Consider the following 25,550-nt stretch of genomic DNA (forward strand, 5'->3'; position numbering starts at 1 on the left):
GGAAATCCTCCAATCAAAAAAAGCAACATTTAGCGGCCTCTCTTTTCCATTCTGCTTATTGAATAACAATTCCTGTTTGCAAAACAGCCTCTAAATGAAGTATGGATCTTGCAGTGCTAAATGTTACATACTTTAAACTGAACTACAATAGTAAGGCCAAACAGGACACAGATGACTAGCCTATGGGCCCTTCAAATGATGGTGGACGCCAACTCCCATCAGCCCTTACCAACAGGACTAATGGACAGGGAGGGTGGGAGATGTAGTCCGGTCCAGTAACTCCTGGAAGGCCAGATGTTATACACCTCTGGACTAAAGCATCAGGTCTAGCAAGGGTCCCTACCAGAGCACACTTAGATGAAAAATCCAGAATTGAAATTGCTGTATCAGAGGATGATCAACTCACAGGTTGAATGAACAGATGCCAAGACTTGTCCAAAATATAAAGAACACTGCTGTAAGCCAAGTACATCATAATAACTGATCACTAAAAAAAATCTACCCACAAAATACATAGTAGGCACTAGAAGCCAACAATCACATTTCATTTGTGACCCATTCTCAGGGTGCTACTACTCTAGGAATTTCTTGAAGACGTTTTACTTCAACTAGGCTTTGAGACGTGCTTTAATAGCTAGAGGCTCACAGTGCAAGAGGTTATTCATGGACATCCCAAAAGGTTTATTTGTTTGCCGTTATTTTACAACAAGAGAACAAACTTCTCTTTTGAGGAAAGGCACCACATTTGGATATTAAATCCAAACCACAAGCACAAAGTAATCAATGGACATTTTCTTCTAAGCTACAGGGTTCTGGAATGCACAAAGTAAAAACAAAATCTCCAAAATCCTCCCTACAAGGCAAAATAAATCTCAAAACTGGCCAAGAAGCCTCCAGTCAGCAGAGAATGGAGGGAAGTTTTAAACTAGTTGTTGAAAAGTGAGTCCTGAATAAAATTATATATATAAGGGGGGGTGTCCTGAACTCATAGCTCAAGAAGAGGTTCAGGGAGGGAAAGTGTGCTTATTTCTTTAAAAAGGCACACAGACTATAAATTGTCTCCAATCTCAGTCCTACTCAGAGGAGACCCATTGAAGTTAATAGACATGACGAGCTAAGGTTCATTAATTCTAATGGGTCTATAGTGAGTAATATTTAGCTGGGTTCAACTCTTTAGACATAAATCACTCAGGGAAAATAAAAGTATTCTCAGTCGGGCTTGTGAAGATACTTTATGTTTAATACATCTGAAAAATGCATATACAAAGAACTTAGACATGGAAAAAAGCATCAGTTCAACACTAACGAGACTATAAGAATTAGAATTTGGGAAGACTGAGAAATATTAAGCCAGAGTATAGTTCTAGTAAGATCCCTATTAACACTGGAGTCAAAGACCCTCACATGGTGTGTTATACTAAGCAACAACCTGGGGAGGCAAGAGCTGCTGACACACAATGCACTTTTAAGGTAATTCCTCTACTGGTCCCCAAGGTGCCGTATTGAACATCTTTCCCATCCATATTTTCTCCTGATGGAGGCGTGTCTCCTTCCCCCTCTTCAAAGAGAATGCTAAACCGTTTTGCGGCATAGTCAGCTGGTTAGCTTCAACCCTCCATTACAGCAGGCAAAGGCCATGTGAGTGGGTTTCAAAATCTCACTCATGTGGCTGATCAGAAGCCTCTGCTTGCCAAGAGAGAGGCTGGTTGTTTAGCAAATCCAATGGACTGCACTAACTTTAAAAAGATGCAGTTCTCCCCTTTCAATTAATGCCTAATAATGTCAAGTTTTGAAAACTAACTACAAAAGAATTAGTAATTGGCAAAGTTGGGTGGGGTTTGTGTAGATGTGTGTGTGCGTTACACACCCAAAAAAAAGCTTTTGGCGTAACATATAAACAAAAGACTTGTTTACACATTTCATGTTTTAAAGGGCAAGATGGGAATTTCTGACCTGCTTGGAGAAAAGAAAGGGAACAGATCGAAGGCAACTTCAGAGGAGGTGCAGGATGAACTACACCCCTCTTCAATGGAGCACCAGTTTTGGGACATTCTCATTTCCAGAATACGTTCCAAGGACTGAAACCTGCTCCCCCTAGACTGCAAGCTGGCCACAGAAGATCAAAGAATCCAAGCAGCGCCAGCCTAGCATGATGGGGAAAGGCTTGGAGGCCAGAGCCTAAAAGTTAGTCTGTTACAGAGAAAAATCACCACAAGCATGCCTGAATTTTAAAAACAAAGAAATTAAACAGTAAATAAACAAAAAAAACCCTAGTACTGATCAGTGTTTGCTGAAATACAATATTATTATTATTTTAAAAAAATTCAACTAACTGAAGGGCACTGGAGGAAGAGCACTAACATTTGCATCTCACACAGGGAGCGAATGGGAAGAGGGTGCACGACATTTGTCATTATTGCAAAAACAAATGGGAAAATCTGAATCTTTAGTTTGATTTCAACATTGCTTTTAGTATGACATCAACACCAGCTTTGCAGAAGGGGGCCGTGAAGGGATGTTCATAGCAGCACACATCTGCGGCTCTTCTTCGGCTCCGGAGGCTCCAGGGCAGCCAATATCGCCTCGTCAAATACATTCTTTAGGCCTTTCTGAAAAGGGGCAAAGAGAAAGGGGCGGTCTCATTTTCTGGGTTATTAAAAGCAAACCGTGTTTTAAAAAGCCCACAAAGTCAAAGTTAAAGATTGAGTAGAGATGAAGATCCTGCAGTGAAGCAATATTCCTTTCCGAGTGTTTGAACCTTGTTTATCAGTTTTTTTAAATGATAATAATCATAATAATAATACAGAGCACCCAACATTTAAGCCCATAAAACAGCCTGAGGATATTTTCAGCAAGTCTCAATATTTCAAAAAATGAAGTACATGTACTAAAGCAATTCCCATGGACTGTGTGTATGTGTGTGTGTGTGTAAGTAATATTACAACTCACATGCTAATGACAATGCATTATCCCCTGTGTTGAAAAAGAAGTAATGATCCAAGGAAAGGGGGCAAGTGACACCCAGGTTAGATTAGCAAGCAAGCAAGAATGGAGAATCCTTTGGCAAAAATCAGCCAAGCCGTGTGACGTACCATGTGTTACTGAAGCAGCAGAAGTAGACTTGGAAGCAAGGAATGGTAGTAGACTTCAATAATGGGAAAATGAACAGGTAGGTACTATAGTGTATAAATGTTAAACTGAAGCAAATGAATGCAGACAGGAATAATGCTTCATCAGGCATTTATAGAAACAACTAATTTTAATTTTGAAATGTAAAGAACTACAATTGTATGTCTTTTCCTTCCTTCAGACAACAGAAGCCAAATGGTATGACTTTGTTTTAAAGAAGCTTTACATTTTACAGTTGCAAGTTCTGAGAATGAGTAAAAATAAGTGATACTGTGTCACTGAAAACAGAAGTTAAGACGTCTGTCAAGCAGTAGCAGGTACACCAAACTTCCTTCCCCTCCCACTTAGAGGACCAACAAATACTCCACTACAGCACAAACAGCCAAAGCAACAGCAAGCCCCACTGCACAGAGGAAAACCAGAAAATCCTTCACCATTTCAGCATCACTTGCAGGTCACTATGTCAGGTACAATCATCATGCAAATACAGTTAACAGAGCCACAAGAGAGAAAATGAATTGCACATCACTTCTCATTTAGATATAAAAACTCTTAACCAGGTTTTCACTTATTCCTCTCAAGTTTAACTTTTGAAATAGACCTTCAGTCCCTTAGCAACCTAACTTATAAAGCTATTAAAGATCCAGCAACCCAAGAAGCAAAAGGTTTAAGCGAGTCCAGTTCATGTTCCATAGCCATAACGAATTGTATAAGCAGTTTCCAATCCAAAAGCTAATACAGAGTTTGCTCTAAGACGTTAAGTAAAGACACAGCTTCTTTCAATCAGGATGGTTTTATTTGTTTTTCAACCAACTTTCTACAGCAGCAGGACAGAGGAAGCAGCAACAAGAAAGGAAAAAAAGAGGAAACTGTTTTAGAATATACAGCATTTCCGTTTGGGTTGAGTTTCCGGAGGCTCGAGGGCAGCTAGGATAGCCTCATCAAACACATTCTTCAGACCTCTCTATAAGACAGAGGGAAGGAGAAAAAAATAGTAGCCAGGTTAGAGGATTAGAGAGAGAGAGACACAAACACACACACACTCACACAAGCAGATACAAAGAGCATTCAGGATAAAGGTGGTCAGCAAAGCAGATTTACTTTGTAACAAAGTAGATCTTTGAGGGAAAGAGGAAACAAGACAAGCACAGCAGAGGCTTAGCAAGAATGCTACCTGGATACTTGTAGATGTTTTCTTACCCTATGAGTGAAATATTGTAACGTATCTCTTTCCAAAAGGTGCTTTGTAAGTTAAAGGGAAGAGCTGAAAAGTAGTTGTGTTAGTGAACACCTCGAAGTTGCATGTCCCTCTCAAAATGAAACAAAACCTACTCAGGAAGGCTCATTCCTGGCACTGCCACCACTGCCAAGAAAATCACAAGGTAGTTGCTTATCTAAGGGTACACCCTGCTCAGCTGCAGTCCCTCCCATTTCACACCCTGATGGCACTTGCTCTGGGTGGCCATCTGCTGCTGTCAAGTTCATTTCAGCAGCAACACCTACCTACACAGAGTATTACGAAGGGAGAGCACCACAGGCAATACTTTTGGCCAAATGTAACTTCTAGTTATTTCAAAACTTACTGATATTACAGCAAACGATGGGTGAGATTAGAACCCTCATAGGGTGGCATGTCCCAGGAATTCATTTGCTGCTCTCCAACTTCATATTGCTACTCATGAGTAGCAAAATACTCACCACCCACTTTCTTGGTTTAACAGCATGCTCTGCCAACTGTAGAAGAACCTAATGCATGTAAATGTATGCTCAAGTGATGTTCACAAGCAGTTGGGAGGACTGGCTATCAACAAATCTTTCAGCAATTCTCAATGAATGGGAAAAATCAGTACTGTCTCGACCATGTTAAGAGTTAAGACAATTCCACACCACCTCTCTGGGGTTGCCATAAAGTCCAGGGAAGCAAGGATTATTGCAGCTCACGAACACTGGTTTCAGCATGAACACACACCAGCTTATAAAATGGTATGCTCCAGTTACTGCGTCAACAACAGCAATTATGGCCCCTGAGGTCACTAAGACAGGTAAAAGAAATCAGAAATGGGAGCTCTAGACAACTGTGTGTTCTGAACACCAAGTGAACAAACGTTTCTGTCTACAACAGACACATCAATGCACAAACCAATGATCTGCAGCAACAGGATTTCTAAGAAAAGGAACAGCAACTCTGTAACAGATTTGCCACTGTCACAAATTGACAGATAAATATTTGCAACTGAAACTGAAGACACTGGACTCGCCTAAATCTACTGCGCTATATGCAACCAATAGCCCAAAGAGTGAAAGAAATAGGTCCTGCAAATATACATCTTAACAGCACAAACACCCCACCCCCAAACAGATCATTTTTCATTTATCTGTCTGCTTTAGATAAACAATCTTGCACTGAACAGAGGTTTCGTGGAAAAAAATGATGTAAGTGATTAAGTGATTTGACGTCATGGAATAGGCCCACATGATCACCCAAGCATGTAGTAAGCTCAGCTGACTATCCTCTGGAGAGCCACAGAAGGGATTTCCTGCAACCAGGGACTGCATCCCAGTGCCTGCTGTAATCATTTGCCAGCTACATTACACAAGTATCAGAGTAATAATAATAAAGTAGTGTAATGGTATAATCTATTACACCATAAAGCAGCAGTTTCTCCCTTGCTTTGTTCTTTATACAGAAAAGCAATTTAGCTAATCCTGGATTATGAGTGTGAAGGCAACAGTTCTAAATACAATCTCAAGCTTAACACGCTTGTTAGCTTTGTTTTAGATTTGTGACAGGCTAGCCTATGAAAAGCCATTTCACAAAAACAGGTTGTTTTTTTATATTCACTATGTTTTCTATAAATTCTTGCCTAAAATAGGTTTATGAACATTTAAAAGGCCAAAAGCGATACTATCATTGGAGACAACTACAGGCTACAGCATACAGTAATGAGATTCCCTACTTTAGCTATCACCAATATGCAGCCCTCCAGATATCTGGACTACAACTCCCATCAACCGAATGGGAGTTGTAGTCCAAAACAACTGGTGAGTACCAGGTTGGCAAAGGTTGCCTTAACTTGGAAGAATTATGTGGAAGATTTTGGCTGGAATTTCTAGTTAGAATCCATGAAATCTCAGAAAGAAGGGCCTGGTGCACCAATGGGTGAGAGCGCCTGGTGGTCACAGCTCAAAACTACAGTGTGTTTCACCACTTGCGTATACCACCAAGTGATAATGAGAACTTAGGTAAAGCCCTAATGCTATTCACAGAATTATAAGCAGAAATATTTCCAGCCCTACGCTTGATGATATTACAGTTCCATGTCCAACTATGTGTTGGTTGGGATTTGGGAAAGGGATTTGTGGAAAGTCACAATTCCCTGAAAAAGCCTAATTTCTGAAAAGGTGTCGTAGTTTTGCTGCAGTGCCAGTAATATGCAGGAAAAAGTAACTCAAAACCTTAAGCCATTTACTATTTTGCAAGTTCATCATGATTCTCATGCATAAAATTAACTGATTAGGCATAATTACTATTGCGGTTCCATAACACCACTAATGTTTCACCAACATACATGCATTAAATTTAGGTGTAAAGTATGCTATCTCAGATATCAGTTTATTTTTATTAATAGGTGTTCCCTGTGCATTAAAGGCAGGTGAAAAACTCATTCAATTCTGTATGTGTTAGATAGGACTGGTTTTGAATTGTCAATCATACCGGTCCACTTGTTTTAATTAGTGTTCTTGCAATAGAATCACTCACACTATCACCTAGAACCCTTACAGAATATCAGAACCCACGGTGATGAGATACACAGCTTTATTTGACTATAATTTAGCCGTTTTTCATAACAATTAACCATCCTGACAAAATTTGTGTTTGTTCTATTATATGCTCAATGATAATCACGTGTAAGGAAAATAATTTGTTTGCAGTAAAAAATGCTCAAGAAAGTAAGTGCAAAATACTTGATAAATTTTTGAAGCTAGTTCTAGTATCTTCAGGTGAAAAACATTTAAATTCTTCTCATGCAGCTAGAATGAACCATAAAGAACTCACTTTGCCAAAGAGCATGTTTAGCTATTCCACTCTACTATGAAAGAAATAGTCCAGAACACCACAAATGAGAAGCCTTACCTGTGTGAGTGCAGAGCATTCCACATATTTGACAGCCTTCAAGTCCCGTGCCAGCTTTTCAGCAGTCTCAGGAGTGATAGGCTTCTGCTTATTCTTGGCAAGTTTCTCAATTGTTGAAGGGTCATCTCTGAGATCAATTTGGGTCCCAACAAGCAAAAAGGGAGTCTTTGGACAATGGTGAGTGATTTCAGGTACCCACTGAAGAGAAGATAAAATGTGATGGTCATAATGCAAATATCAGGATATCCAACAACACAGGACACTTTTTACAAAGCCTGACAAAAACTAGTTTGGGGGTCAAAGCATACTCACCTTTTCTTTCACATTTTCAAATGAAGATGGCGAGACCACTGAGAAACAGACCAGAAACACATCTGTCTGTGGATAGCTGAGGGGCCGTAATCTGTCATAATCTTCCTGTCCTATTAAAATTAAAAAATGACATCAGAAGCCTATATTGAGAGGGAAGGCCTTATAAATGTGTCATTTTTTAAAGGTAACTATGCAGGCATACGGGGGGGGGGGGGGATTACCGTAGATTAATAACGTCTTACACCCCAAACAACTTATCTTCCTTGCACCTATCTATGCTCTCAAGATTATGGGCAGACAACAGAAAACTGACAATTTTCATCTAGTATATCAATTTATCAACCAGAAACCAGATCAAGCAGCCACCTTGATTATTTTAAAGAATGGTGGTATAAATACCCCAAGAAATTCAGCCTGAGATTTTCAGTTCCATGTAGGAAGAATTTTTTGATACCAATACCACAGGTGCCATGAGTCTGACTTACTCTGATGTCAGGCAGATAAGCAGCAGCAATTCTCCACTTCATCCAGAGAAAAAGCAGCCTATTACTGCCATGCACATTGCAAATTGCCAAATCACTCTGTGAGAAGTAGACACTGCTCTCCACAGACCAGAATTTGGCAAGCAACAACTCCACTGGAACCATCCTTCCTCCCTGCTGATCTGCCACAGCGCTTACTCACATGCACTGCACCATCTATGCATAAGTGCCCATCCCAGCCAGGCAAGAACTGGAAACCTTAGTCACCCTCTGTGCTTAATTTCACAACCTAGAAATACTGTGAAACATCATGAAAGCTGTATGAATGACAATGTCCACCCTGCCTAAAGGCAAGAAAGGATAGAGTGCTGCCAAAGTAGCATTCCTGGATTGGAAACAGAAGTGTGCACACACAATCCTTAAGACAACATACTGCATAATATAGCCACAAAGGGTGAACTATGCTGTTTCATACACCTCAGATGAACTAATACAATGAACCTTCCCCCATTCTCAAAAAGTATACTACATCCTCCCTTCTACTCTTCCTGTTACAATGGCTTCTTCCTCTTTACTTCTTTCCCTTTACTGTCCTGTTCATCTTCATTCTGTTCCTTCTCTAGTCCCCCAAGAGAAGTGCCTGCCAGATTAGTTCTCAATTCTAGCTAAAACAGCCACTTTTACAAGAAGCACAAGAGTCTCTCCATTATATTTTAAATCCCTTTCACACCCTCACAAAACTGTCTGAGCTCAAAGGCTGCCTAAGAAGTTACAGATGCAGGATAACAAGAGATTGAGCTTCACCACCTGGGGGCCAACTGGAAAACACTGCTTTGACCACATAATACAGTCATATCCTGCAATTCTGTGTATACTTGATGGTTGAAAGTTTTTTCAAAAATCGAAAGCCAGTCTTGAAAAGTTAGGTAAACATCTATGAAATCAAGTCACCTGCTTTCCCCATGGGTTTAATTTCAAAAGAGCTTACCTGCTGTATCAAAGAGGCCTAAGGTATATGGCTCTCCACCGATCATCACTGTTACAGCATAGTTATCAAACACCTGGGGAATAAGAGAGAAGAGGCAGAGTGAAAACATCACCTTCCAAACATGAGCCATATGCAGGCAGGTAAACCAACAGTCAAAAGAGAAGTGTGACTTTGTGTTCATGACCTATCAGATGACTGAGTTCAATTATCACCACTAGACACAACGACATTGAAGTTGGCACACCTGCCAATAAAAAGAAACTTACAAAAACCTTATTATGTTCTTCAAAATTTGCAGTTGCCACTGTTATGAAGTACAAAGCATAAAGTAAGCAACACAGTAAAACTATAGCCCACTCTTGTCTACTGAAAATCAAATGAAAAAACTGATTGTAACAAGTAGTTAAAATAAATAGCACAATTGTTTCTTTTTCTCTCTCTTTTTTAAAGCTGAACAAGCAGATTTGCTAGTTTTATTAAGACTGAAATCTTAAAAAGGTTCACGTTATAGACAACAGTTTATGTTAACATTTATATCTTAATGAGGGGAGCACATTGGTCAACTAGTGAAAAATGGATTCAGGGCTCTGATTATGGTGTAGCAGAATAGTCAAAGCTGAACATTTTACCTACTACACTACACGCATGTGCAAGCAAACATCCACAGAACACAATCCTTTCCAAGAGAACATCTTAACTGCAAGCTTTCCATGCTTAGCAAACCATACAATAATGCTTTGTATCATGCCATTGTTTCTTGGTCTCACTGCTGAAGCAGTATAGCAGCAGCCTCTCTCAGATGCTAATTGAAATAAAGAATTGTAATTTCAATGATATTCGGTATGAAATAGGGTGTCTGGGCAGTCTATTCTGCAGACCCCAACTTGCAACAGAATTTCCTTTATCAAATGAGATAAGTGAGGATCTTCAGATTATGACTTTGTAGCAACCCACTTTTATGTTTTATTTAGCTATAAAGATACATGCTTGCTAAATGAAAACCAATTCAGTGGCAGAGGGGGGAATGCCCTAAAGGGATACTATATTGATCTAAAGATAAGCCTTTAGTTAGGCAGCAGTCCACAGTAACTTATGAGGAGTCTATGCTCTTATCAAAACTAGAGGAACTTGTCTTACACCAGAAAGCCCTGGTTTGCTTTATCATGCTATTAATGAGGACCGAGGTGTGATAGCCTGAAGGGAAGATCAAAGTCATGCCAAAAGAAGACAGCTCAAAGCATAGCTGCTCACATCCTTAAGATTTGATATGGTAAGTGAGAACAAGATAACACAATACAAGGATTTACTGTACAGCACAGAAGATCCATTAACTGCTAAGGTGTAGGGGTTAGAGATGTGAAGGTATGGAAGACAACTGGGGGGGGAATAATCTGCCAAAGTCTTTAAGTTTTCCAATGGAAAAATTAGAGACATAGGGGAAAACATGAGGGGAAAAAAACCCCTTCTGAACTAATGTCTTTTTCAGAATGAAGGAAATACTTTTAAGCCTTAAGGTTTAAGGCAAGGTTTTAAAATACTATTTTATCTTTACACTATCAAAATGCTTTCCAATCATCATGTAATTATTCTTTAAGGTAAGTGATAAGTAATTCCACTTTTAGCATACTGTAAACATGGAGATCTCTCAAATTCCCTGATTCTCCATCAAGTGAAAACATTGTCTATATTTACAAATACCAAGATTGAGAAAGAGTAGAAAGGCTTGTTTCAATCTGTTGAAACCTTCAGTTTCTGAAATTTATTGAAGTAAAATAAGAATTCAGAATTGAATTTCAGTGTCTTCCAGACATTGTTACTGAATAAATAAAAGCTTGTGACGCTAGTATTTATAGCAGTCATGGCCAAACTTGACCTTCCAGATGATTTGGGACTACAACTCCCATCATCCCTATTTAACAGGCCCAGTGGTCAGGGATGATGGGAACTGTAGTCCCAAATCATCTGGAAGGCCAAGTTTGGCCATGCCTGATTTATAGGTAAACATTTTTTAAGTGGCATGTGGCTTTCATGTGGTTAATTTTGACCACAATTACTACTACACTTACTTTGTGTTGTGATTAGAAATTTATAACACTGTTCTACTTAGTAATTTAGTTCAACATTCAAGCTGATCATTTTTTTCTGAAACTAAAAAAGCAAAACTCAACATCCATATTTAATTATGCGTGGAGGACTCCCTGGTCCTGAATGGGGTAACTGTGCCCCTGAAGGACCAGGTGCGCAGCCTGGGAGTCATTCTGGACTCACAGATGTCCATGGAGGCGCAGGTCAGTTCTGTATCCAGGGCAGCTGTCTACCTGCTCCATCTGGTAAGCAGGCTGAGACCCTACCTGCCCACGGACTGTCTCGCCAGTGGTGCATGCTCTACTTATCTCCCGCTTAGACTACTGCAATGCACTCTTCGTGGGGTACCTTTGAAGGTAATCCGCAAACTACAACTAATCCAGAATGCGGCAGCTAGACTGGTGACTGGGAACAGCTGCCGAGACCATATAACACCAGTCCTGAAAGACCTACATTGGCTCCCAGTATGTTTCCGAGCACAATTCAAAGTGTTGGTGCTGACCTTTAAAGCCCTAAACGACCTCGGCCCAGTATACCTGAAGAAGAATCTCCACCCCCATTGTTCTGCCTGGACACTGAGGTCCAGCACCGAGGGCCTTCTGGCGGTTCCCTCACTGCAATAAGCAAAGTTACAGGGAACCAGGCAGAGGGCCTTCTTGGTAGTGGCACCTGCCCTGTGGAATGCCCTCCCATCAGATGTCAAAGAGATAAACAACTACCTGACATTTAAAAGACACCTGAAGGCAGCCCTGTTTAGGAAAGCTTTTAATGTGTGACATTTTAATGTATTTTAATCTTTGTTGGAAGCCGCCCAGAGAGGCTGGGGAAACCCAGCCAGATGGGCGGGGTACAAATAATAATTTTTTATCATCATCATCAATACTATGACCTTTTAAGTTAGAGTCAGTCTCTAGTTCTGCTTTTTCTGTTGCAAATAAATTGGAATCTCTCCGAAAGAGGGATTATAGCTTATGAGTATGCTTATCCCACTGCCTCCTCTAGTGTTGCAGATTTTCTGTCCCCCACCCCCACCCCATCAGTTTCTAAAGGTAAAGGTACCCCTGCCCATACGGGCCAGTCTTGCCAGACTCTAGGGTTGTGCGCTCATCTCACTCTATAGGCCGGGAGCCAGCACTGTCCGAAGACACTTCCGGGTCACGTGGCCAGCGTGACAAGCTGCATCTGGCGAGCCAGCGCAGCACACGGAACGCCGTTTACCTTCCCACTGGTAAGCGGTCCCTATTTATCTACTTGCACCCGGAGGTGCTTTCGAACTGCTAGGTTGGCAGGCGCTGGGACCGAACGACGGGAGCGCACCCCGCCGCGGGGATTCGAACCGCCGACCATGCGATCGGCAAGTCCTGGGCGCTGAGGTTTTACCCACAGCACCACCCGCGTCCCCATCAGCTTGCTACTCCATCTCAAATGCTGGATACATCTGTAATTACAGTTTGAATAAAACTAAGGCTTCTGTCATTTAAAGAGTCATAAATGCACCTGTTACCAAACAGTACAATTTATGTGCTATATACTTTTTATGGTCTTTAAAGTCTGATTAAGTACTACATACATTTCAAATTTTATTTTTAAAAATCCAGAAATTTTACACCTGTGTAATGATCAAATAGATTGTTGACAGAGCAAACTAGAGACTTATATAATTACTTATATGAACTGAGAACCAATGGCCCCAACAAAAGAGGCTGCAAATTACCATATCTACATGCTAGGAGAAATACTGATCCCTCAAACAGAATATGGATTCAGAAACATGGTAAAACATACAAAAATACAATGCCACAGCCACAACATGTATACACAATATCGCTAAAAGCAAAAACACATAAAATACAGGAATCAACTAATGATATACATGTACCAGTATGTAATTTAACTAACAAGGTAAAGATTCCCTATTCCCCACGTTACACAGAAAAGAAAAATATGGAAATGTTACTCTTTACTCACCGTTGGTACGTATTCAGAGGGGAATTTATTTGTTGTGTAAGAAATTAGAAGACATGTTTTACCAACAGCACCATCACCCACAACTACACACTTAATCGTCTGCATAGCTGAAGTCTGCTATTTTATCAGGTCCAAGATTAATCTAGAAAGAACAAAAGAAAACAATTGCATATTTTTATAATTTTGTACAATGGGAAATATTTTTTCATCACTATTACAGCTTCTGTATTAGCACCCCAATAACTTTAGTCAAACAGGTCTATGACAGTTGAAGCAGCTAAAAATGTAAATAAAAAATTCAGAGGCAAGAGACTTTCAGGAGGAATCTATTTTCCTTCTCAACATCTGATAAGAAACCACAATTGATTACAGAATAATTTCAAGTTGGGCTCTAGTTTTATTTCCTCATCACTTGGAAACCCAGTAAGCCTTCATGGAAGCTCAAAGGGCCTACATGGTGGAGAAAACATTGCTAAAAAGTTTCTGGCACGTTATTTAAAAGGTATTCACACATTAATGCTCCCCTACATTCAAATAAGGTTAAGAACAAGAAAGAAGCAAGTATTTATGTATGATCTATGTGCATTTTGTATGATTTTGTCTATGAAGAAATGATGTGATATATATATACATCTCAACACACTTCAATTTCTATCTAATCTGAATTTCAAAGTTAATAACAAGCTTTAAATGTCTTGCTCTTGCCAAGCTGGGGACCTCCAGCCTACATATCCGGTCCCACAGCTGGAATCTGCCTTCTAACCACAAGCCCTTTCCTTCCTGTTTTGCAAGTAGACACCCAGAAGTAACAATGACATCCTAGCCAACCAAACACACACACTAAACAATTGATATTTTAATTTCAGAAACAATTTCTACTACATAGGAAAAATACTACCTTTCGCACCACACCTTTGGGCCTGTTTGAGATTAAAACGAACCCTTCAAAATATGGCTTGACATGGCATCTAATTCCGCCCTTTGGTGCTCTAACTCAGTTTCCAGTTATTAAAGGAAATACAAATCAGATGTAGCTCTTTTTGCTATTACAGTGGTACCTTGGGTTAAGTACTTAATTCGTTCTGGAGGTCTGTACTTAACTTGAAACTGTTCTTAACCTGAAGCACCACTTTAGCTAATGGGGCCTCCTGCTGCCGCCGCGCCGCCAGAGCATGATTTCTGTTCTCATCCTGAAGCAAAGTTCTTAACCCGAGGTACTATTTCTGGGTTAGCGGAGTCTGTAACCTGAAGCGTATGTAACCTGAAGTGTATGTAACCCGAGGTACCACTGTACTGTGGTGAGAGGTTAATGCGCTTTTCTGAAGATGAAACATTTCAGCAAGTTACATATGCATACATATGTATGGTGCACACTTCCTTTAAAAAGCCCCATTTAGTACAGCTACCTTAGGGTTGCCATGTGTCCAGAATTTCCCAGAATACTGCAGTCGGAAGAAGTCCGGGTAAAAATCCCCCCCAAAAAAGTGTCTGGGAAAATCCAGACGTATGGCAAGCCATGTTGGCTGTGTCGTTTTTTGCAATTTTCCTTAAAAATAGCTCAAAGACTTTTCTGTCCAGATTTTCACTGTTTGAAATGCTAAGCTAGCTACAAAAGTACCTTGGTTTAAGAACAGCTTAGTTTATGAACAACTTGGGATTAAGAACACTGCAAACCCGGAAGTAGGTGTTTTGGTTTGTGAACTTTGCCTTGGAATAAGAACATGTTTCACTTCCTGTTGAGTGTGTTCCATTTGTAAATTGAGTCCCCCGTTGCTATGGGAAAACACACCTTGGTTTAAGAACGCTTTGGTTTAAGAACAGACTTCCGGAACGGATTAAGTTCATAAACCAAGGTACCACTGTATTTCCTTCATCTAGATACGTACATTGTTCTTACTTCTAACAGCATAGATACACACTGATCGATGAGGTCACAGCTCCCTCCTACTGTTGGGTGTGTTCTCCTTTGAGTCACTGTACTTTGCCTTCTTCCTTTCCTCTGTGTGCTTTACTATCTCTTTTGCAGAGACACACCAACACGGAAGTAGGACTGGAAAAGTACTGAGGAATACTGGATAAGGTGGGAGGGCATACATCTAGCTTGCCTTTAGCAGTTAAGAAGCATTATTTAGAAAGCTTTGCTAACACTTGTTAACACCCTCTCATCAAAGCATACCTCACTCAGTAGAGTCCTTATGCTGATGCTCAGCTATGGCAGCACAACTACTTAACAGGGCCTTCTGATGCACGCCCACCCACTTTGAACACAAGCCACACCTTACCGTGAGATGTAATCTCAGTAGAGCTTTCTTGACTTTCCTTCCCTCACAAGTGTCACATTTTACCTAGTTCACAAAGTGTTCCTACAAAAGTCAACCAACAGGAATATTACCCATTCTTAGACTTCACCATACCAGCCGCCAAAGGAAGATAGGTAGCTCTTCTAATCTTACATATACCACCCTTCAGATCAGAAGAGCAAACTAAAAGGATAATCCACTGATCATTTTCAGGGTGGCCTGGTTCAAACAATTATGCAGCTATGACTAATTTAGATGAAGTTTCCATTTTGTAAACCAAAGTGGAGACTAACAATCTGCCATAAGTGGTCAAACACATGTACAACCTTTATACTAACCTATAAGAGTAAATAAGAAGCTTTACTAACACAGTCCACATCCACAACTGCCCTGACCTGAAAATACATATTTTGTTCTGGAGAGAGCCCATGGTCAAGCAAGACTCTCCAGTATTCTTCGATGCTTGGAAAAACATGAAGGTCTGACTTCAGCAGCATTGGGAAATGGTAAGGGCCAACCCTGACCCTGTGCTAAGCCTGAGACACAAGACTTCTTGCTGCTTTCTGAAGTTTAATGGAATGGGGACATGGCTCCATTCCTCTCCTCAGCTGTGGCAAACAACACTCAACATAATGTTAGAAGACCCTGCCCCTTCCTGGAAGGGGTGGGGCAGGGCCACGATAATACATTTTAGCTGGCCAAATTTTGTTGACTCTGATAACAGTGTCCTATTTAGAGAGGATAACTCTGAATTAGTGAGTTTCAGTTTGCCTCTTTTCACAGAACTGTACAATTGGAAGGGACCCTGAGGATCATCTAGTCCAACCCCCTGCAATGCAGGAATATGCAGTTGTCTCATATGTGGATCGAACCCATGACCTTGGCATTATCAGCACCAAGTTTGCAATGTGACACAAGATCATTTGCTTGAAAACTACCTTTCCAGAACAAGGACTAGAACAACCACAAACATTAACTGAAAGTGATCATACCTGCAAAATTTAGATAGTTAAAGGGCTTAAAACAAGAATATGAGCTCATATAGGTAGGCTCAGTGGATTATTTTTGTGAACCAGAGATGGAATCTGAACACCAGTAATAAATTCTTTTCTGAGTGGGGCTAGTGTTAGATCCCAGTGTCAAGCCCACAATACACAGATGACAAACACTGTGCCATACTTAGAATGCTTTGATGCCCAAAGGTAGATTTTTCTCTAATCTCATTACATGTAAAAGCATGAGAAAAAATTTTTTAGAAAGTATGGAGTGAGTTTCTAGAGATTAACACTAGGTATATATTAGTTTCAACAGTTGTTTTAAACCTGAAAGCACTGGATGATACCTTTTAAAGAAAACAAAAAATACAATCCTGACTTTTTTTTAGTATTCACCCTGGTATTTGCTTTCCTAATTTTGAGGTGAAATGAAAAACATGTTCCCACACACATCATCACCCTGTTCAGATTACATATTCCAAATAACAGAACACACACACTAGAAACAAGGAGATGAAGAGCACTGAGCAGGTGCTTTGCTTCACAGAAGCTCCTAGCAATAGAGTCAACAGACCACTGGATTACTGATCAAAAAAATTACTGGTGCCCTGAAATCTAAGAAGCTACCTGAATTCCACACAAATAATACCCAGCTGCACTCTTCCTAAACTCACTATGCCAATTTCTTCTGACACACACTGACAGAAAAAAGAGACCATTGTTATAGCTTGGTTTAAAGCAGTTCTTCATGAACATTTCTAAGACTACCTCATCAGTAGTTAACACTTAACAAATTTTACATTTTTTATTTTTCATCTTTAAATATATCTGAGTAGAATTTAAGCATGACAGAGGCAGGGGAAAGCAAGCCTATGTCCTAAAGGAACCACATAATAGCAAGAGTCTGTGTGGTGTAGTGTTTAGAGTAGGCATCCCCAACCTGCGGCCCTCCAGATGTTTTGGCCTACAACTCCCATGATCCCTAGCTACCAGGGCCACTGGTCAGGGATGATGGGAACTGTAGTCCAAAACATCTGGAGGGCCGAAGGTTGGGGATGCCTGGTTTAGTGTGTCAAAACTAGAACCTGGGAGAGCAGGGTTCAAATCCCCACTCAGTTATAAAGCTCACTAGGTGACCTTGAGTCAGTCACTGCCTCTCAGGCAACCTACCTCAACAGATTTGTTGTGAAGAGGGGCAGAACAATTGACACAACCCTGAGTTCCTTCAGAGAAGGTGAGATATAAATGCAACAAATAAATAATAAACAGATAGCAATCAGTCTAGCAAAAAAAGGGGAGGGAAGCCCCCAAAATGAAAATAGCTATTCATTGTGTGACCCACACAGGTACATGTTAGTATTCACATGGGTCATGACTCACAAGTGTGAGAAACCCTGATTTAAAATGACAAATATAAAGTATAGTCAAGATCTTTAAAGTAGGCAAGTGTGATACTACCAGTCCAATATAACAGGTTAATTTAGGAATGTCTCATTGAGCCCTTGGATCCAGGTTCCATTAAAATAAAAGACCTCAACAACATGCTAAATAAAACTGAATGCATTGCTTTGATAAGATATGAATTAAAAATTCACATATGCATAATGGACATGACTTTAACCTTTCCTTAAAAAATAATTGATGAATGTAACACCCATGGGCACCACAGTGTTCTCAGACACATCACTGATGCTTGCCAAGGCCCTCTGCCTATCTCAATTTTATGTTTTTTTAAAAAAATAATGAGGGTTTATTTTTAAGCTTTGGGGTTGTAATGGGGGGGGGGGGTTGCCTGTCCTTCGTATGCATAGTAAGAGTCTTTTTCCTTTGTCTGTGTTTTATTGGTTTGTGGGGATGTACATGCTCTGCCTGCTGAAGGCAGAGTCTGCGCACTGCCAGTTTTCTTCTCTGAAAATTGTATCCTGTGGTGCCCACCACAGTTTCTTAGATTTCCAAATGCTCCCAGGACCCAGAAAGGTTGGGAAACCTGAAAGCAATTGCATGGGAAAAGTAATATGAAGTAGAACTCTTCCAATCACAATTTCGAAAGATTCACATCAATGACACACACACACACACCCCATCCTCAGATAGAAACCTCAAGTTTATGCAATGAAGATAAAAAGCAATAGGAAAAGGAAACTGTTAGATTAACAAGCACTAAAAAATAAATTAAAAAAAGAACAGCTTGCTGATTGCTTTGCTAAGCAAACAAGTAAACAACGATTTTTGCAGACACAATTCAACTAGACTAAAGTGTTACAATGGGAAAAGCAGTATATAATTTGTCCCATCTTTCTAGAAACATTGTCCTCTAAAACCAATTGTATTGTAAATAGGCGCTACTCTCTCTGTAAACTGAGATTTGCCCACATACTCCCTAGGTGGCTACTAACCCACAGTAAAGTCCTCCAAATGCCCTACAGTAATCAATGAGAATTATTCTGGGTGAACATGGCTGACATTTTTCTAACACCATCTATCATCTGTCTGCATAAATGCACAAGAAATATCTGGGTTAACTTCTCTGGACACATACATTAGGGGATTTGATTTATAGCTAACAGGCAGTACATAGCTTCAAGGTCAGATTAAGTGCATCAATTCCTAGCCAAAGACTACTACAAACAGAGAGCCACTACAGAAAGTACCATGTTACCATTTGCTTCTTTCTTATCATAAAGGAAGCTTTGTAGGGAGCTTTCTACACCAAAAAGTACTATTACATGATTCAGTCTATGCTGGATGCTAGTCAACATGTATCAATATCTAATTATTAGCACATGCACAAGCACACTATGAGAAAAGACAAGTTTGCAGCCATATGCAGAGAGTTTAATTACAAAGTAAAATGGCTTTTATGGCTGTCCTTTTAGTGTCCACGCTTGGAATAAATAACTTATCCTAGTATTGCATACATCTCATGTCACGCATACAGGCTCAAAGAACCTAAGGAGTTTCCATCACAAGATTTCTGTGAACATTCTTCCATTACAATATTTGTTAACAGAAAACATGCTTCTGGTGGTCTCAATACGTGGACACCCAATAACTCACTGTACTTTAACACACAGCAGTAAGACTGATAATAAGGGCTGTAGCTCAGTGGCAGAACATCTGCCGCCCATGTAGTAGGTCCAAGGTTCAATTCCTGCCATCTCCAGAGCTGGGAAAGATCCCTGCAAGAAACCCTGGCAGACCACTCACTGCCAGTTAAGTGCTGGCAGCACAAAGCTAGCTGGACCAATGGTCTGACTCGGTATAAGGCAGGTTCTTATAAGCCAATGTTCTAGCCATCAAGTATTAGCTAGTGGGAAGGAATTACCACCTCGCTTTGCAATGAAACCAAGAAAACAAATCTGCATTTAGAAGGCCTCAAATTAGTTGTGCAGAAGGCTCAATTATTTCTGGCAGCCACATACACAGATGTGTAGGTGACTACTAGGCAATAGTCTGAAGATCTCAAAACCTTGCTACATTTGAGTGCACTTTCTATAAACACCAACTTCATTTTCGTACCTATTGAGAAAACATGTATCAAACTGTGTGTGCAAATTAAGATGGATGTTTATTGTATTGTGAAAGTAAACTGTCTTTTTGTTTTCCCCTTTAATAAACTTGCAAGCAAAAAAAATCACAACAAAATCTCATTCCACTTAACACCATCTTTGATCATGATGAAATTAGCTTCACCCCACTGGCCAATTCCTTCTTACATTCCAGGGACCACAATACAGACAGATAATAAAATCTTAGAATTTATAGTGTCTTCAAAATGATTCAAATAATCTTTACAACCATTCTCTAAAGCAAGGGTGTGCAAACTGAAGCCTTCCAGAGGTTGCTGGACTACAACTCTCATCAGTCCAGCTAACATGGCACATTGTCAGGGATGAAGAGTGTTGAAGTCTAACAACATATACCGTATTTTTCGCTCTATAACACGCACCTGACCATAACACGCACATCGTTTTTAGAGGAGGAAAACAAGGGAAAAAATATTCTGAACGAAACAGTGGATGTATCATTTTTGTGCTTCATGCTGTGGCCACAGACATGTGATCTGATGGTGAATTTGGGCTGACCCAATGCAAAGATCCTGAGGATCCATGTGGATCCATGCTTTGTAACCACGTTTTTGCACCATTGCAGCCCCAGACAACAGTGGGTGCGTGATTTGGGGGGGGGCAGGCTGTAGCCATGGACATGCTATGTTCTCTGGTGGTGAATTTGGGGGTGACCCAATGCAAAGATCCTGAGGATCCATGCTTTTTAACCACATTTTTGCACCGTTGCAGCCCCAGGCAACAGTGGGTGCATGATTTGGGGGGGCAGGCTGCAGCCATGGACATGCTATGTTCTCTGGTGGTGAATTTGGGGGTGACACAATGCAAAGATCCATGTGGATCCATGCTTTTTAACCACATTTTTGCACCATTGCAGCCCCAGGCAACAGTGGGTGCATGATTTTTGGGGGGCAGGCTGTAGCCATGGACATGCTATGTGCTCTGATGGTGAATTTGGGGTGACCCAGTGCAAAAATCCTTAGGATCCATGTGGATCCATGCTTTTTAACCACATTTTAAGTGGGGAGGGAAGGAAAAACACAGAAGGGCTAAGAATGCAGGAGTGGGGTATAACGGGAGGGAGGAAAGGAAGGCAAAAGTTTCCCCCACGCACCCACCCAAGCCAGCCAGCTCTCTCTCTCTCTCTCTCTCTCTCTCTCTCCCACCTGCATGTTTTCAGCAGCACCGGAGCACAGAGAGGAAGGAGCGGAGCACAGAGAGGAAGGAGCGACAGTCTGCTTTTCCCCTCTGCTTGCCTGGAGGGGAGGGGCTTTCCCTGCTCTTTGTTCCATTTGAGCAAACACAGTAACGAAACAGAGGAGGGTGGGCAGTAAGACCCTGAGGCAGAATGCAGGAAAGCAGCAACTTCCTGTCTCACGGAGCTCCCTTCTCCCTGAAGCGCGGTTTGATTTTTGCCTTATTTTTCGGCTCCAGGGACCACACATTCGCTGCATAACACGCACAGACATTTCCCCTTCCTTTTTAGGAGAAAAAATCTGCGTGTTATAGAGCGAAAAATACGGTAGGTCAGAAGTTGACCCAGCTGCTCTAAGGCAGCTGTATTATCCCCATGTTGCAGATTTAGGGGCAGGCGAAAGAAGAGGACTGATGCTGGGAGAGAGTAACCTTCCTAAGGCCCACTTGTACAGAGCTGAAATGTGAATCAGGGTTTTCTCAAATGATAGCTCTCCGCCATTCTGCAACACCAGCTGTACATAGAACAGTGGACTGACTCAGTACAAGGCAGCTCCATATGCCAATTGTTTGCAACATGCAATTTATTCTGTGAAAGTACTGTAATATATTCTGTTCTGTGTGGTAAATTTTAAGATTTGTTTAAAAAATGTGAACACCCAGCCACAGTGAAGTTATAGATTCAAGGGGAGCATTAAGAACCTTAATTCTGCTCTTATTATTGTCATGAAACAACAGCCTCATAAATACGTCACTGAAGTTTCTAGCCTTACTTAAACTTGCCTACTAAGTGGGCTGTGTTTCTCCTCAGCCAACATAAAAATGTAAGCTAGTGGCCCTTCTAGCAGGCTATAAAATTAAAAATGCCTGCTTAGTTTCCACATTTCCCAAAAACAAGGCTTCCCCTTCTTCGTGGCCAACATGAAAATGAAAGAGACTGGCAGGGGGAGTCCGTCCTCTCCCACTTATTCCCCACTTACTCACCCAGATGCATGGGATCCCTTTCTATCTAAAGCAGCGATTCTCAGCCTGTGGGTCCCCAGATGTTGTTGGACTACAACTCCCATAATCTCTGACCACTGGGCAAGCTGGCTAGGAATGATGGGAGTTGTAGTCCAATGACATCTGGCAACCCACAGGTTGAGAAACACTGGTCTAAAGTCAGAGGATCTTCTTAACACAAGGCAGTGATATAGCACCACTAAAGATCAGCAATCTGTCTCCTTGATCTTTCATAAACATCTATATACATGGATAGCAATGTATATCTGACTGCCAGGCTAAGACAGAAAGGGTGGCTTGTCTATGTGTAACCTAGCAAATTCCAGTCTCCTAGCCACTCAATTACTGGTATTTTAATTCACATACTGCAGGTGGCAGGACAGAGAATACCAATAAAAATGTTCAAGGTACTCAGTATACATTCACTTACATCAACCCTGACAACAGTCTTATAAAATAGGCTAGAAGTATTAGCATCCTCTTCCAAATATCACAGATGGGGAAAGTCTTAGGCTGGAGCAGCTTCATCTAAGGCCCATCAACCCTGGTCATTGCCCATACTTGCTAAAGGTTCCCCATGCCTTATCTAAGCCCACCTATGGAGTTTCTGGCATCAGAGTACAAGGGAGAGGAGAGAAATACTTCCTCTCTACTGATTCACCAGCTTTGGAGTGGGGGTAGGGTGGGTAGGGAGTGATTATGGTTTTCATACTGCAGAAAAGGGAAACATATTACACCAGTTTTGGGTTCAGACTACGTTTGCTGCATGTAGAGCACAATGAAATCGACAGAACTTGAGGCAAATCATGACTAACTTGTCCCATTGATTTCAATGCAACTACTGTACTCAAAACTGCATGCAATCCATAGCATTTGGAACTCACAGCACTTCACACATAAACTGGCTACAATCCTAATTAAGAGATCAGCATTATTATCATCCCCTATTTTAGCTAAGCCTGAATACAAAATAACTATACAGTATGTTTTCCCTCCATCCTCCATTTTCCTCTCCCTTAGTTCCTCCTTTCCGTTTCCTAGATTCTCAGTGACAACAATCTGTCTATAAAACTCCATTTCCCCCCTTCAACTATCTCCTTCTGTACTGCAATACAGGGACCTGCCCTGTCACCCTTTGCAAGCCCCTCAGAAGAAGAGACCTCTTCCACAGGGACCCCATTCGCTGCCATCTCTCTCTTGTCAGTGTCCTACATTACAGATCTGTCAAGAGGCAGGGGCCTACCATCCTATCCTCTGTAATCCCTTCTGGAGCAGAGACCTCTTCTCTCACTCTCTGTAACCCCTCTGAGGGCAAGGGAGAGAGGCAGGGGCATGCTAACAGACATCCCCTTTCCTCCTCCAGCCTCTCTGCTCCACTGGAAGCCCAATGGAAGCAGGGGTCTGTCCTCTCCTCCCAAGTCCCTCCCAGGGGTAAGGAACCTGTCCTCCAATCTGCTCTGTAAGACCCTCACAAGATTGGGAGGGCAGGGTAATATTCAATGGAATCCCCCTTTTCTCTCCCCCTCCTCCTGCCTCTTTCTTGACAGTTTCCTGCATTAAGAGGGCCTGTCATGGGGGAGGGTGCTGCTCCCAGCAGGGAGGCAAAGCGACATCCCCACCACCTCAAGCAAGATCCTCCCACTTCTGGTGGGCCAGAGACCAGGTCTCTTCTGCCTTTTTCAGGCCTAGGACACACTTTTCACCCAAATATGCATTTTGGAACCGATTTCTTTTCACTATAAACACACACACACGCATATATATTTGTGAGGCAGCAGTGGCTCCTGTGGCGGCCCCCCTTAGATCCGGCCACGAATGGTCTCCAAGTGCTGGGTCGGGGGCCTAATCCAACAGGAGCACCGCCCGCCACTCAAACATATATATGGCAAAATGTTTTTATATATTAGAAATGCACGTTTTAACCCAAACGTGCATTTGGGGGAGACCTTTCTTTATTTCAAGCGGATCTGAAGCAGACTGAAAAGGCCTGCACCATATAGGCCTGGATGGGGGGGGGAGAGACCTGTCCCCGGGAGGCCCCCTCCCTATTCTCCCTCTTCCCCTTCCTCTGCATTGGCGAGGGCCCCGTCCACGCCCAGCTTGGGGGGGGGGGAGATTGCGGCGGGGATATACACGGAGGAATGTGGGGGAGGGGGGAACCGAGACAGGAAGAAAGGGGGGGGAGACCGAGCGGGGAGGGAGGGGAGAGGCCAGCCGGTAGATAAGGGAAGCCGGCGGAAAGGCGGCCCGGTGTCCGCCCTCAGGATGGGTCTGGTGGAGAGAAGAGGAACTGTCTCCTCATAAACGGGGCGCGCGGATAAAGAGCCTAACGTAAGCCCCCCCCATCCTCCGCCAGTAGCCCCCCTCCCCCTCTTTCTTCCCTTCTTCTTCCTCCTCCTCACGGAGCTTCCGGTCGCCCCTCCCCCACCTCGCTCGGGAAACCGTTTCCCCTCCCCCCCGTCAATCAAGCGGAAAAGGATAAAAAAAACCCAGGGCGACAGCGGCGTTGTCTCCCCCCATCGCGCCGCCTCCGCCCCACCGCCAAGAAGAAAACGTCCCCCCCACTCCACCCGCAACCCCTCTCCGTACACACCCGGGCCCGTCCGCCTTCGCCTCGGCGGCACCAGCGCCTTACCTCACGCAGGGCGCTCTCGCTCTCCTCCGCCGGGCGTTGGCAGCTCGCTGCGGGGTCTCCTCGCCTGGGCAGCAAGGGCGGGAGGGGGAGGAGGGCCGGGGCGTGCGCGCTGACGTCACCGCGCTCCGCAGGAGGCGGGGCTCCGGGAACGGAACAGAGGCTTCGTCGTTACGGGTGGGAGGGGGAGCGGATGAGCGGAGCCTATTTCCATTTATTTATTGTGTTGACAGGGCATTCCTTTTCCTCCAAGGGGGTGTACGCTGTTCTCTCCCCCACTCCTCAATTAAATACCCCCCCACACAACAACAACCCTGTGAGGTCGGCTGAGACTGACTCCAAGGTCACACCCGGTGAGAGCCTTCATGGCTGAAGGGGTGGGATTCGAACTCGGCTCTTCTCTCCCAGGTCCCAGTCCTGGGAACTGCAACCAACGAATCCATCTTTATTACGGTCAAATACCAGACAGTTCCCAGGAACTGTAGTTTAAGCCTGCCTGTTTAAATCTGCAGCAAGCAGACTCCTGGCTATTATTTATTTTGGACTTGGACTTAGGAAGTAGGCAGATCTAGACAGTTTGACCATGACTCTCAGGATTTAGCCCCCTCAGCATCTCTGGCAGAAGAAGCCTGAGCGAATGGTATTTATTATTACAAAATAAAATATTATTACTATAGTTATTCGTACCCTGCTTTTTTCCCTGTTATGGACTAAAGGTGGTTTCGGATAAAGTTAAGAAGAGCTAGAAATACGGCAGGGGAA

At 42.2% G+C, this 25,550-nt stretch overlaps 1 protein-coding gene across 3 annotated transcripts; it reads right to left on the reverse strand.

The window, feature by feature from the left end:
* Positions 1-1,219: 1,219 nt before the first annotated feature.
* CDC42 (cell division cycle 42) lies at positions 1,220-24,917 on the reverse strand. 3 transcript variants are annotated; one of them, XM_082230658.1, is made up of 6 exons: positions 24,792-24,917; positions 13,100-13,241; positions 9,047-9,119; positions 7,577-7,686; positions 7,265-7,462; positions 1,220-2,609 (listed from the first exon to the last, which is right to left on the reverse strand). In XM_082230658.1, the coding sequence occupies exons 2-6, from the start codon at positions 13,202-13,204 to the stop codon at positions 2,520-2,522; spliced, it is 576 nt and encodes a 191-aa protein (XP_082086784.1). In that variant the 5' UTR covers positions 13,205-13,241; positions 24,792-24,917; the 3' UTR covers positions 1,220-2,519. The 3 variants fall into 3 exon arrangements, with proteins under 3 accessions (XP_082086784.1, XP_082086785.1, XP_082086786.1); XM_082230659.1 differs by having other exon boundaries at positions 24,750-24,851; XM_082230660.1 differs by lacking the exon at positions 1,220-2,609 and adding an exon at positions 2,788-4,093.
* Positions 24,918-25,550: the final 633 nt, after the last annotated feature.

Source organism: Podarcis vaucheri (genome assembly GCF_965113315.1).
Source record: "Podarcis vaucheri genome assembly, chromosome: 7".
NCBI lineage: Eukaryota > Metazoa > Chordata > Lepidosauria > Squamata > Lacertidae > Podarcis > Podarcis vaucheri.

Coding starts and splice junctions, on each gene's coding strand:
- CDC42 (XM_082230658.1), bottom strand. CDS start 13,204: ATGCAGACGATTAAGTGTGTAGTTGTGGGTGATGGTGCTGTTGGTAAA. Junction 7,463..7,576: donor TTGAAAATGTGAAAGAAAAG/GTGAGTATGCTT, acceptor TCTTCTCTTCAG/TGGGTACCTGAAATCACTCA. Junction 2,610..7,264: donor AATGCTCTGCACTCACACAG/GTAAGGCTTCTC, acceptor GCCCCTTTTCAG/AAAGGCCTAAAGAATGTATT.